Source organism: Neospora caninum, chromosome V (assembly GCF_000208865.1).
Source record: "Neospora caninum Liverpool complete genome, chromosome V".
NCBI lineage: Eukaryota > Apicomplexa > Conoidasida > Eucoccidiorida > Sarcocystidae > Neospora > Neospora caninum.
This window is the reverse complement of record NC_018391.1, coordinates 328383-342386: the sequence shown is the minus strand read 5'-3', so window position 1 is coordinate 342386 and position 14004 is coordinate 328383. Positions and strand designations below refer to the sequence as shown.

At 55.6% G+C, this 14004-nt stretch overlaps 2 protein-coding genes across 2 annotated transcripts; one reads left to right on the top strand and one right to left on the bottom strand.

Annotated features, from left to right (window-relative positions):
• Window positions 1-554: 554 nt before the first annotated feature.
• On the bottom strand, window positions 555-5756 carry NCLIV_012650 (conserved hypothetical protein; the record flags this gene model as incomplete). The annotated part of the gene is made up of 1 exon (XM_003881451.1): window positions 555-5756. The coding sequence occupies one exon, from the start codon at window positions 5754-5756 to the stop codon at window positions 555-557; it is 5202 nt and encodes a 1733-aa protein (XP_003881500.1).
• A 1585-nt stretch (window positions 5757-7341) lies between these two features.
• Window positions 7342-12900, top strand: NCLIV_012640 (conserved hypothetical protein; the record flags this gene model as incomplete). Its single annotated transcript, XM_003881450.1, has 10 exons — window positions 7342-7602; window positions 8086-8538; window positions 9315-9495; window positions 9800-9944; window positions 10249-10324; window positions 10776-10880; window positions 11089-11291; window positions 11505-11690; window positions 11981-12411; window positions 12812-12900. The coding sequence occupies 10 exons, from the start codon at window positions 7342-7344 to the stop codon at window positions 12898-12900; spliced, it is 2130 nt and encodes a 709-aa protein (XP_003881499.1).
• Between the last annotated feature and the right edge of the window lie 1104 nt (window positions 12901-14004).

The window sequence follows — 14004 nt, the reverse complement described above, 5'->3', positions numbered from 1 at the left end:
ACATGTATTACCTACCCAGTAAGGCCTCAGCCGTTAAGCCAGTTGTGTGCAGCGAAATTGCCGGGAATATTGGGGGTACACATCATGGCGCAGGTCCATTGTCATTAGAATTCCGGTGTATGTTCGAGAAATGCTTTTAAAAACAAGTGTGCGCCCTACGCCGCCGCATAGGCGTAAGTGCCAGTGCAGTTGTGCAGACTGTTTTTTGTAACCACTGTCGCGAGGATGCGACACACAGCACCACATGTCGCATACACTTCATGACGCGTCGAAGGCCTCGATACAGAACAGACCTTGTCCCAGACGACTAGGAAACGACGTCAGCCATTGGTATCCAAAGAGAAGACGGTCCTTTCCACGTGCGCACACGGATCCACGGGAATCGTGTCTGTTCGCCTTCGCCCGCCCTCCTGCATCACTCGTCTCCTCGAGTCAGCGACTCAGAAACAGGAACTGGCCGCCGAACACCCAAAAACCTTTCCTGACTCCTTAAGAACAAACAAAAGAGAAGAAGCAGGGTGTCGTGACTGATGTGAGTTCGCGACAGAACTCTCTCAGTGAGAACAGCTCTTTTTTTCGGGCTCCTCACTAGCAGCAAGCTCCATCCTTGTATCTTCTCGCTTTTTCCGGAGCGCCGTGTCTGTGCCGGGCGATGCGTTCCCTCGTATCTGCAGAGTCTGCGTTTTCCGAGGTTTTGTAGGTTTCGGTGAGGTGACGGTTCTCTTTGGTGCGAAGGGAGAAAGGAAAAGATGTTGATCCTGCGTCTGGGATGAGGATATGGCTGATTCTCCAGCGGAAGACGAGGGGAACAGACTCGTACTCAGCCTACCCACGTAGGGTGGGCCAAGAGGAGTGCTCCTCGTTCTAGACCCCGAGCTCCGAGGAGAGGCAGAGAGAGCAGGAAAAGCACAAACCGAGGAAGAGGACGTTGAGGAGAAAGGGCGGCGTTCGCCCCTCTTTTTTGTTTCTTGCCCTGGTAGACACACGTCCGAAAAAGACGGTGCTTTTGGAGGAGAAAATGGACGCGAGTGCGAGGACAGAGAGGCTGTATGCCTCTTAATAGGTTTTCTTTCGGCCGAAGGCGGCTCTTGCGCCTCCCCCTCTTCCGAAGAGGAGGAACCAACCGGCGATCCGTCCCTGGCTCCCCCCATGGCGTAAGGACCACTGTGGGCAGCGGCCTCCTTCGCCAGGGAGCTTTCTTGCGAAGATGCATCAGATGATGGAGACGAAGGAGACGAAGAAAAGGTGTCCCTTCTCCACGTTCCAGTCTCCCCCTTCATTCCACTTTTGCTGTTTCCCGGATGATGAAAGGGAGGCGAGAGTGGCCCTTGCTGAGCAGGTGCGTTCTCTGTTCTCTCCTTGCGTCCTTCACGCCATTTTGATTCCGTCTGACCGTCAGCTTTCCCAGAGGCAAAAATGGGCGCAAAGTGGACAGTTTTGGAGATGCGTCTACTGTCTGTCTCTCTGGGTTTCTCGCTTCCGTGTTCCTTCCCCCCAACGTCTCCCACCCAAAGACCCCGGCCTTCATCGTCTCTCGCCAGAGACAAGATGAGGTCGCCTGGAGCTGCGTCAGGGAAACTGATACAGATTCGTGTGGTGCGAGCCCCATTTTTTATATGCCTCAAGACTCTTCCTGCTCCTTCGTCCTTCTCTTCGCCATCGCTACTCGTCGAGGAACTGTGTCTCTCAACGACATTTCGTCTCTCAGCAATGCGTGTAAGACCAGTTGGGAGCGGTTCTTCTGTGCTCGCTGCTTCCTCGCTGCTTGACGAACTGCTTTCTCCTTCGGGAACCCGCTGTTCTTCAGATCTGGTTTCAAACTCTTGATCTTGTTCTTTTTGGTTTCCTTCGTGCTCCAGTTCTGCTTCACTATGGCTACTTGACTCACCTAGACTGTCGTCTCCAGACGAAGACGTGTCCCATTTGAGTCCCTCGCGAGGAGACGCTTTTGCGTCTGACGAGGCGCTACTCTCTACGGATCGAGCACTGCTAGACCTGGAGCTGCTTTCTAGCGCTGATGGAGACGACTTCGTGTTCGTTTTTTCTCGCATTGAAGAGAAACACCTTTCTTCTCTCCTCCTGTTTCCCCGTGTCCCTCCTTCAACTGTTTTGCTCTCTCGTTCGTCACTTTCCCTCTCCGGAGACTCACTCGAACTGCTCGCCCGATCGTCGCTGTCGCTACAGGGGTTTTCGCAGGCCCCTTCCTTCTCTTCTCTCGTTCTTCTCTTCCTTCTCTGTGCAATCCTCACTAGGCTGCTGTGGCCCTCCGTCGTCTGCAGTTGCCTGTCTTTCTCGTGGCGCTTCCCGTCTTTTTCTCTTCTCCTGCCCCATGCTTTCCTTTCTTCCTTGCTTGCTGCCGCCTCCCGCACTCCGTTTTCAGAAGGCGTTTTCACCGTTGGTGTGCTTTCGCTGTCTCGAGGGTTGGGGCTGTCCAGCAGGGCTGCGATTTCTTTTCTTCTTCGAGCGTTTTCCGCGCGCTGCTGAGCGATCTTCTCTCTCTCCAGAGCGAGACTCTGTCTGTGTTTTTTCCGTGCTTCGTCCCACAGAATTTCAGACACGCTTCGCTCTTCCTTCGCTTCGCTTCTGTTCCACCTCTTCCCTTCAAAGGCATATCCATCTCCTCTCCTGTCCCCCGTTACCCCGCTGGGCGCCACGCGCTCCTCGCGCTCCTCGTGCGCGTTTCCTGCTTTCCTTCGCCCTGTGAAGCTCGACATTCTCCTCTCTCGTGCGTCCCGTGTCTCGACGTGCCCACTGTCGCCCGTGAGTGCACATGTGCTTCTCTGTAGGCGCGTAGAGATCGCACTCGGGCGCTGTCGCTGCCGTCTCTCGCTGCTGCGTCCCGAGGGCGAGTACAGATAATCAACTGCGCAGACATAATGCCCGTCGTGTTCTCTCGTTTCCGCGTTTCGCAGGCCTCTTGAACAGCGTGAAGAGTCAGAGACACCGAGTCTGTCGCGAGGAGCAGAGAGCCTTTCTGGCTCGGGAGATGAAAGGCTGCTGTCTCCGCCTATGGCCTCAGAATGGGCCCCCCTGTCTCGGTGGTGGGGCGAAGAGACTCGATGTGCGTTGCTGTAGGAAGAATAAACTCTTCGTCCGGTCTGTGTCGACGCCAGCTCGTCCTCATCTCGCTTGCTTCTCGCCGTGCGACACTCTCTGTGTCGCGCGTCAGAAGCGGCGTCTGAGATATTGCCTCGAGTCGCCCTTGACTGGCCTGCCTTGGAAAAGCATTTGGAGTTCCGTCCTCTCTTTCCCCGTGCGGCAGGCGAGATGCCAACCGTCGGAGCGCCCCGCGAGCCACTGTCTCTCATTTCTCCTTCTCCGCTTCTCTCCAGAGAGCGTGACTGTGACGACCGTCCCAGGCACTCGTCGTGAGAAGGCGCGCTGCTTATGGGGACTCGAACGATCGCGTTCTGCAGCTTCCAGGGCGAAAGAAACGGGGACTGAGGAGACGAAAAGGAAGACAGAGAGGAGCAGAAAGAGGGACACAGAGAAGGGGAGGACGAGGACGGGCATGGGGGAGAATCCGAAGGAGAAGAGGAGGGAGAGCGAGACGGACTGGAACCGTCTCGCCGATTCTCTCCTTCGTCGCCACGTCGGCATGCTGAGCTTCCTCTGGGCTCATGTGGACGCAGTCGGGCGACCTTTCCGTCCTTCTCGCCTTCTTTCCTTTTTTCTCTGTTCTCGGCGCCACCGTCCAAGTGTGTGCTTCTCGCCTTGAACGCAGAATGCACTTGCTGTCTCTGACGGTGCCTTGCTTTTGCAGTCGTCGCGCGTTCTTCGTCTGTGAAGGCGTTCGCGGTCAATCCTCTCGCTTCAGAACCAGAGTTCGTGGTTTCTCGCTGAAGAGAGAGAAGGAAGCTATTCCAAGTTGTTTCGTCGTCCTCTCGAACCTTTCGTGTTTCTTCGTCTTCCTCGTTAGGCTCCCGCGTTCTCTCTGTTTGCCTTTGTATCTCTCTCTCACGTTCTCCCTGTGTCTCGTCTTCATCTTTCCTCCACGTGCCGTCCTCTCGTCCTGCTCCGCGGGTCTCCACGGCTCCTGCTCTTTCTCGTTTTTCTCTTCCGCTCCCTTCTCCCCCATCTGCCTGTCCTTCCGTTCGGCCCCTCGCCTCCCGCGCACTGCTCCACGCGCTGCGAGAGGGACATTCGCTGGCACTGAGACAGCAGGTCAGACGCCGGAAGACCGCGAGGTCGCTTTTCTTGGTCAATTGCGTTTCCTGCTCCGGTTCGTTCTGTTCCGCTCTTTGGTGAAAACCGTCGCCTCCAGTGCTCCTTGTGGCCGAAAAAGAAGACGCTCTGCTAAACTGCGGGGAAACACAAGAAGACGCCCAACTGGAGCTTACTGCGTATCGCGTTCTGGGGTAGACAGACACTTGAGAGGATTTTGATGAACAGGTTCGGTCTCGAAAGCGGCCAGGATGTGTCCAGGTCTGCTCTTTCGCCTCTCGGATCAGTTCTCCGCCTCCACCCTTTCCTTCGTTTTTCGCGCGGTCTCTCTTCTCTCCTTCGCCTCTCCTTTCCCCTCCTGTGCCAGCGTCCCGTGTCCCACCCTGTTGTTTCGTTCTTCTCTCCTCCCCTTTTTTTGCTGTGCCCGTTCGCTCTCTGTCTCCTCCCTTCCCGTCTCCTGTCTCTCCGCCCGTCTCCCCGGTCTCTCTTGCTTCCCCGCTGGCTCCCCGCAGTCGTCTCCGTCCGCTGCTCAGCGTCGCCTCCAAAAGACCTCTTTTGTCCTCCCGCGTTTGCCTCTCCCTTTGTGTTTCGTGATTGGAAGAAACCGACGAAGACTGATGCAGGCGCGCGTCAGGCGAATCAGAGGCAATCAGCGAGAAAGGCGGAGCATCGCGAACAAGGAGATTAGGGAGACTCTGGAATCTGGGGAACCCGTAGCAAGGCCGGGAAACGAATCCGTTCCACGTGAAGTCGGCGGACAACGCGGAAGACCCTCGTCGATACCGGGGGGGATCTGGAAGGGTGAAGAAGGCGCTCGCTGCTCTCTCAAGTCCCAGAGAGCTACGCGACAGAGGCGAGCGCACGCCCGCTTGTTGACGCACGTCGACACCCCAGCGAGGCCCATAAACCCCCTGTTGGGGGAGAGAAGACGTGGGAGCTCTTGCCGCCAGAGACGATAGCGGAATCACTTGCTGGTACGCAACCCGAACCGTAGGGCTTCCACAGTTTGGAAGAGAGCCGAATGCACGAGGAGGGGGAGGCGGATGAGACGCTGCGGGGGGAGCGTGTGGAGAAGAGAGGAAGGACGGAGAAGAGAGGCTGGGGCAAGAGCACGAAGAACGAAGAAAGGGGGTCCTTTTTTGAGTGCAAGACAACGGAGACGAACCGGCACGGGAAGATTCTGAGACAGTGGAACTCTGGCGGAAAGACGCGCACTCGACGGCGAGAGAACGCCAGCGCGCAGAAGAGAGACTGCGCCTGGGCACACAAAGCAGCTCTGCGGAACTTCCCTCTTTCTCCACCTGACCCGAGAGAGTTGCCCGCAGTGGTGCGCCTGAAGAGGCGGCTCTGAGGCGGCCAGACACAGACACGTGCGACGGGCCCCTGCGTCCACCAGCGGCCGAAATGGAGGCGGAATGCGAAGAGGGAGAGACAGGGAACGTGCGGTTTTCGAAGAGACTCTTTCCGTCCCTGCCTTCTTTCTTTGATACGAGGACGGGAGACGCTCGACTAGCGACTCCGTCGTTTAACTCGCCACTCCTCTCGCCTCCTGAAGGAGACGAAGGACCGTGTTGTACCCATGAGGCTGGCATTCTCGCTTCTCTTTCTTCGCGACGTGTTTTCTGTCTTGCACAACTCCGTAGCCTCTCGACTTGCGGCCTGCCCTCAGTTTGGAGCCGAGCTCTCGCTCTTTTTGTCAAGGCCAAGCAGCTTATCGTTCGCGGATTTACGCACTGCACAAAAGAAATACTTCTGCATCCTATGTGGGTGCCTGGGACACACAACTGTGATCGATGGGGGGTGCTCGGACTTCGCTGGACATACTGCTACATGTCTGTGTGTCTCTCCGTCTACTTGTATCTACAGTTCTAGTCTATTGGTCTCTGGGGACAAACAAAGGTGATACGCTCGTTGCCAAGCTTTGCAGAGAACTGACAAGAAGAGCTGCGGCTCGGTTCTCTCCACCTACCGCCACCGTTTTTCCTCTACCTTTCCCCGGCTCCCCGTGCCGAGGCGTCCAAGACGCCAAGTGCATCTCACGAAGCAAGATCGGAGCTCTGTCTCCTTTCCATCTGTTTCAAAAAGAAGACGAGAGAGAGAGAAAGCCGTTCTTCACAAAAGGAAGACGCATCCTCTCTCCGCCGCCAGCGTGCACGCGCGGCACACGTTGATTCCCGCGCCGGTCGACGGTTCAGGAACGAAGAAAGAAAAGCAAGGAGCGAGGTAGAGAGTTTCCTTGTGTTTTCTTTCGCACATAAAGTTTTCTATCACCGTGTTTCAACAGGATGCAGCTGTCCTTTCTTCCGCCCTTGTGAGCTGTGCATCTAAGAGGGTTTTGCATGCGCGAAACAAGCGAGTAGCTGGGCAAAGAGCAGAGAGCGCGGAAGTCAAAGACAAAACGCTAAGCTGCTTATTTTTCTCTCTCCTGTAGCCAGCAGTGAGTGTCGTGCGCAAATGCTTTTTTGAGGAGAGGTGAAGTTTTCCTCCTTCTCCAGCGCGTTCAGCTGGCCGTCTCCTTCTACCGCTTGGAGAAGGGAGAGACACGGCTTCATTTTCGGGTGTTTCTGCCAAAACCGCTTTCTCGTCTCTCCTTTCCCCCTCTTTTCCGTCGTTCTCGTGCTGTCTTCTGCCCGTGCCGCGTCGCCGTTGCCTGGCTCCGGTGCGCGTCCTCTCCTTTCTTTCTCGAGGGTCGCGTTGCATGCTCGAGTCTCAGGAAAAAACTTGGACACCCGTCTTGCTTCTGTCTTCCGGCAGTCGATTTCTTTGCCCCTCACCTTCCTTCTTGAGTCTCTTTCTTATCTCGGCTTCTTCTCTCGCTCCTTCCGCCTCTCAAGTTCAGCGACGGCGCCGCACACTGAAAGAACGGAGGAAGAACGGGGTCTCGTCGGCGTACCTGTTCCTTTCTCCGCGTCTTCTCCTTCACTGGTTCCTCTGTATCTTTTCTCTTCCTCCCTTTCGTAGTGGAGAGAGGCAAACGCGGAGGCAACACAGAGTAAGAAGTCGGGAAGCACGAGCGAAGAGGAGAGAGAAGGAAGACCAGGGAAGAACGATATCATTGACGCGGAGGAAATGCTCACCGTTTAGGAAGAAGAGACGGAAGAGGATCAAAGGGAAGAAGGGGAAAGAAGAACAGGTGCTCTCCGCTGGTTTGTCCCCTCTTCTGCGTTCCTCTGCAAGATGGCAAATGGGGCCTTCTCTGCCTCACCGCTCTCTTTCGCTTTTGCCACCGAACAGAAGGGAGACGAGTCGATCTTCCGAGACGAACGGAGGACTCCCTTTGCCTCTTCGCATTCTCTCCTTGCCACGCGGGGAATCTGCCCAGGCCTGCACAACACCCTCTGCGTCCTTGCCGGCGTCCTGCTTCTTCTTTGGTTCCTCCATCTGTTGCGGCGTCTCATCAAAGCGCACAAAGTTCGACGCCAGTTCGCAGTTCAGCAGGTGAGCGAGATCCCTCCGCCAGAAAAGAGCACTTGACCGCCTCCGTTCCATCCTTTTTCATCCTTTTCTCTCCTGCCTTTTCCGCTGGACACCGTATCTTCTCGTGGATGTTGTGCACGTGCGAGAATCTCAAAACGCTCGGTGCCCATCGAGCATCGAGAGGTCGACGGTAGTCTCCTTCCTTTTCTACAGCGTGTGTGACCCACGGGTTCTGTTCTTTCTCTCCCTCTCCCTTCCCTCCACAGCCTCGTTCTTGTCCGAGTCCAGACACGAGAGACGGCGCCAAGCACGGCGCCCTATGCGCGAGTAGAAGATGCGCATCTCTTTCTTCTTTCCGCTTTTCTTGGGTCCCCCCAACTTTTCGCCGGCTCTGAGGTTCTCTCGCCTCGCCCAGCGGCTTTGTCTCTGCGCAGGCGAGAAACGATGGTCCCTTTTACTTTTAGCGTCTGTCTGCCGCGCGCGCTTCGCTTCCTTTTTTTACAGCATCCCCTACATCTTCGCGGCCTCGCAGGCTACTCTGAGGACCTACAGCGCCTCCTTCGCATTCACTTCGAGAAGCTCGTGAGGAACTACAACCCCGCCTCGCCTCTCGCAATTCTTCGCGTCCATGTGGCCGTTCAAACAAAATCTGTCCTCTTTCTTCCCACCTCATCTTCGTCCAAGTCTTCGTCTTCGTCGGCTTCGTCGGCTTCGTCGGCTTCGTCTTCTTTCTCGTTTCTGCCTTCTCACACAGGTGATCGACCGTGCGAGGGCGTGTTCAGGCATGATATAAGTAGCGGGGAAGAAAGAGGAACAGGCGAAGAGCAGAAAGGAGCGGCGGCTGCGGCGGCTGTGGGGGCAACGGACAAGGGAGAAATTGAGCTCGTTGTCGACGCGTGCGACGCAGCCACGCTCGTCGTCTACTGGGGAGTCGACGCGAGAGCGCTTCAAAAGGCGGTGAGTCAGAAAAGAACACGAAGACGAAGAAGAGAGGACGGGAAAGAACAGAAAGAGATCAAGCAGAAAATATGGACAGATCAAGGAGAGATGACGGTGGGAACAACGAGAGAACTGAGAAGACGAGAAAAGGGACAGATCGAGGAAAGGCTGCGGCGAGGCCATGGAGAGAGCAAGGAAAGAATGAGGCGGGAATGAGGAGAGAACACGGAGAGGGGAAGAAGAGGGAATTCAGAGAGAAGGAGACGTCCAGCAGGGAAGAAGGAGGTATCAAGGAGGGAATATCGAGAGATCAGGAAGAAACATTGAGAGAGCAACGAGAGGCTACGCAGTGAATAAAGAAGAGAGAGAGGACAGGTAGCGTGAGGAGAGATGAAGGCGAGAAGAGGAGGAGCGAAGGGCGAAGGAAGGTGAAGGAGGGAATCCAGATAGGAGTGAAATGGCGTGTGGTGGAGTTTCGTGTTTTTTGTCGAGGCGGGCGGCGCAAGGAGCGTTGGAATGAGAGGAGGATCATGCAAAAGAGAATATGGATACGACTACAGGGAGGAGAGGTTGAAAGGAGTCGGAGGGAAAAGAGAAACAGTTGCGGTTCCGTTCTGGTGTATCGCCGTCTCAAAAGGCAAAAGAGGCAAGTGTAGTTCCTGGTGCATCGGGATGCCTTTGTGTTCGTCCTGTTGGTACGCTCCACTTCTCGTTTTGTTCCTTCATTTTCGTTCGCGGTTTCCTGGAGTCCATCTTTCCGCGGCGTCCCTCTGCGGTTTCTCTCGTTCCCTCAGCTCGCGAAAAAGGCGGATGAAGTGAGCATTTCTCTCGGCGGCCTCGATCGTCCTCTCCATTTTCCTCGTTCTCTCCGGAGAATCTTCGGTGTGCGCCGCCTCGCTTCCTCCCGCGCGGCACGAGGATCCTCCGTGCACCCTGAAGCCGCTCGCTCGCTTCTCGAGTTAGAAGGAAGGGAGAGTAAGGCCCAGCACGAGCCACTCGCAAACGTGAGAGCGAAGGATCCAGAGACGTCGTAGAGAATTGCAGTCGGTGTCAACACAAACCTAAGACACACAGACGCACTTCTTCAGATTCAAAAATTCAAGCTCGCATCTCTTGCCACTGCTGAACATTGATGCATGCGACGTCGCTCAGCTTTGAATCCGGTGTTCTTTCTATTCGAGAGGCCGTTTCACCTTTTCTGAGTACGTGTCTTTTCTGCGCTAGGTTTGCATTTTCCGCCGTGATCTGGTTTCGGTGGTCTTGTCTCTTTGCTCGTTAGGTCTCGCTGCTGCGGGACCGGAGAGGGAGAGCGAGGGCGAGAGGCTGCCGACGCCAGACCGGGGAGGAAATGACGGATCCTCGGCCTCTGCGTCTCCACCGCTCCTCTCGCCTTCCGAGTATCGCCTGCGATCCGCTGAGATGAGGTGAGTGTCGAAACGTCATTTTGAACGCAGAATCCAGGCCGCGGCTTTGTTTCTCCTGCCTTCTCTCCGTTTTCTTCGTTTCTCTCTTCTTGAGCAGCTGAATGACTGCCGCTGTCGAGCGTCATGTCTATGCCGAGGTGAGGCATTCTGTCTCTCTGTCTCCCCGCGATTTCTGTTTTACTTCTCATCTAGGCACGTAGGTTACATTTCCTCTCCATGTTCTGAAAGACGACTCAGTCCTCGCTTGGCTCTCAGTTTGGTCTTTCATGTGACTCTCGCGCTTCGTTGCCTCTCTCTCTCTCAGCTCACCTTTCTTGTCTTCCTTGCTCCGCATGCTGGCTTCTCTGTCTCTGACGCAGACTAGAAGCTGGAATGAATCAGTGCGTGCGGATCTCACCTTTGGACCCGGTGCGTGGCGATTTCGCAGGCGGAAGGCAGGCCGAAACGCGAAAAGAGCTGGGGGAAGTCGCTGCGAGACAGGGACCGACGGGAGAGAATCAGATCTTTCAACGTTGTGCGAGAGGGAGATGCGAACGGGCGTTTCCTCCATCATTTGCTCTCGCACTGAACGCGTTGAGGCGACGGCCTTCTCTCTCCCTAGGCTTTACGTTTTGCGTCTCAGTCTCTGCCAGTCTTCTTTCGGTTTCGTTTCTTTCGCCTCCTCCCTTCTCAAGTCACATGGCGCTGGGCGCCGTAGCGGCACCAAGCACAATGAGACGCGTCTCAAGCACAACCGTTCGCAAACGGTCTTTCCAGTGCCCGGTAAACTGTCAACACTCAAGTTCAGCGTTTGTCTCCGTTTCGGCGATTGATGGTTTGTGTTTTTTGCAGAAGGCAACCCTGGGAAGCTTTGCGGAAGAATCGACTGACGCATCAGACGCGGATGACAGAGCCGAGGTTCCCTTGATCGTCGTCGCTTCTCTCCTCTCGCATCCGGTAAGTCTTTCGTCCCGCTGCGTACGGAGTCTCTCTGTTGGGGTGGCCTGGTCGGAGACACGAAGACGGAGTCGTCTCCAGTTTTTTGCCGGCCTTCATCTGGCGCCTTCCGTTGCCGCCGATGCAGCCGGTTGATTGCTCCTGCTTGCGTGACTCGGACAACTAAAGGCGAAGACCGAGAGTCTCCTGTCGCCTTCCGTTTTCGCAGCACCGCCGCATGGGCGAGCTGGGCCACCTCGGCGCGGTGTCCGTTTCGGAGGTGAGTGACGAGCGAGACGCAGACGACGACCGGCTCTTCAACGTTGAAGAGTTGAAGGCGCAGACGGAGTCCTCTTTTCGCAGAACCACATCAACGCATCGCGGCACGAAGAAAGGCCACGCGGCCTTCTCGGGCGCCGGTCTAGTTACGCCGTACGCCTGCATGTAAATGCACTTGTCAATCAGTATGTAGATAGACTGTTGTGTTTTGAACGTTTTTTCGTTTGGGTGGAGGAAAAAAAACGTCCCTGGCAAGATTGATGCAGATGTGTGTGGGCAGACCTATGCGCATACATGTGTGGAGATGTCTTTTGCTTCGGTTCGCGTTCGTCCTTAGGCTTCAACGCACGTTCTCATACTCCGTAGAACTGCCCAAAATTCGTCCCATCTCGGCCTGGAGTTGGCGAAGGAAGTTGTTCTCGGCGGCGGGCTCTCGCGGGCGCAAGAGCGTCTAGATGTGTATGGACTGGAAGAAGGTGACACGATTGGTGGCGAGAAAGAATGCTTGGTGTGTATGACGAACGCGAAAGACGTGATGCTGTACCCGTGCAGGTGAGGCGAAAACAGAAAAAAAAGAAACGCCCCCGTCGCCTGGAGTTGCCTGCACCGTTTTTTCCCGGGCACTTTTTGACTCGAGGAAAGTGCTACTGTGAGGAGAGAGGGGACGAGAGTTCGAGACTCGCTTGGTGTGAGCAGTGGGGGAGTGGGTAAATTTCCCTCAGTCTTGTGCTGGTTCTGTTTCTTTTTCTTGCGCGGGATGTCCTTTTTGTGTTTGGACGTAGCTTCGCTTTCACCGCTGCGGCAATTCCCGGAGTGTTTCTGTAATCGTTGTCTGTTTGCAGGCACTGCTCGCTCTGCTTTGACTGCCTCCGTTCGCTTCATCAGGAACGGTGTCCCATTTGCCGGTCGAATTTCTCTGCCTTTGTGACGTTTCCCTTCAAACGGGCGCATGCGCTTCCTTCGTCTGCTTCGGTATCTGCATCCTCCCCCTCCACAACAGCCCCGCCTTCCGCGGCTGCTCTTCGTTTTCCGGGGGAGCGAGGAAGAAACGATGGCGACAGAGACGCGCATGGCCCTTCCAGGGCCCCTCGCTCGTTTTCCGCGTCTCCTGAGCGAGGACACGAACAGCGCGGAGCTGAGAGGCATCGAGGAGTGAACGAAGAAGACGCAGAAGATCGGTTAAACGCGTCGGCTAGCTCGCGAACTGGGGGACGACGGGAGCGAAGAGGAAGAGAACCAAGCGAGGGTCTCGGGTCTCCAGAAAGTAACAGAGGTAGGTTTTTGTCGCTGGAGAAAAAGAGAGGTCCAGGGGAACGACGAGGAAGCCGGCCGAGGGACAGGAAACGCGCAAGGGAGGAGAACGTCGGGCAAAGGAGTCGGCAGTGATGGGGAAAGAGTTCACGTTCAGCTGACGCCAAGCAAAAACAAGAGAACGGACTCATTGAAGGGGCCGCGCGTTCACGGAGGCGGATGCTTGCCGCGGAACGCGTGCCGAAGATGGAAAGGCGGCATTACCTGCGTGCGTCGCCGTCTCCCCTGGATTTCTGTCGCACCTCCGCCGTCAAGCTGCTGTTTTTTATCTACCGGTTCTCGCGTGCGTCGTTACGTGTCTCTTCTCTTCCTGCTGTCTTCATGACTCTCGCTCCTCGGGCTGTTGCGGTTCTGTGTCTCAGGTGTGCCTGGCATGCTCCTAGGCCAGCTCCGACAGTACGTGCACTACGACGAGCTCGGCAGCGACGTGGCCTCGGACAGTGACTCGTAGGCATGCGGTACACGTGTCTATCTCTGCGAGTATTTGGCGCCTTTTTTTCTGTTCGTGCCTATGCAGCGGCCTACGTGATTGGCGACCGAGGGCAAGATGGGGTGTATAGGAACAGATGTGTACATGCGTGGAATGTGAAGCTGCTCGCTTCTCTGAAGGGGCTGTTCACGCCGCGTGAGGTTGGGGTCACAATGACAGATTCCTCTTTCCATAGAGAGTATTTGTGTCCAAAGACTAACCTAGAAACGCCGTTTCGTTAATAAGCTATCTGTGTAAGGCAGCAGTAGAAAACTGGTCTACTGCGACGACGAAGTTTCTCGTCTTGCCAGGAGACCAATAGCATCCGTGCCCGTCGTCAATCAAAGGAACCGTCTCGTTCCTAAGTTTCGACATAATATGTATATATGTACATATATGCCCTGCGTATACACGTTTTCCGCCTCTCTGTTGGTTAGCTGACCTGGTTAGAGAAAATGCACGCTGCTCAGTGTCGCTGACACACCGTTGTAGGCATACGTTTGCGTGGCATATTTCCAGTAATAACGGCTTCTTGCCTCGACGCGTTAGAACCCGTATCGCCTGCACACACTTTGGGGGCCTTGAGGCCCTAAACTACCCCCCAAATCTCCACGCCGCGCCCCCGAAAGGAGGGTAGCAGAAAACTCGAGACACCAAATCTTCTGAGCACAGTCCCAGTATGTTCAGTACCATCTCGCTCAAGAAGAGCTTCAGTTCGACGTGACGATTTGTTACACTTCAGCGTTTTCCCCCCTTGACGCTCCTCGTGGTTAATGCTTAGGCTCGATGCACGAACGTTAGTTCACACGACTGAAAACAAATACATGCCGATTTCACAACCTGTCTCTGCTGGGCAAAGCAACGAGCATCAAATTAACTGACTCCCCTGAGGCCTAGTAGTTGCTGTCTTTGTCTATCTTGCGGTTCCTTGACCCCCTGTATGTTCTTTCCCTCAGCGTCCTTTCCTTCGTGTTTTTCCCCTCCCGTGTTTATCGGTCGCATGGGAACTTGAATTCCTGTCGTGACTTCGGGCCCCGGATCCCATCAAGTGTGCCTGCAGCTGCGCGCAAGAGTGGACAGAGCTGC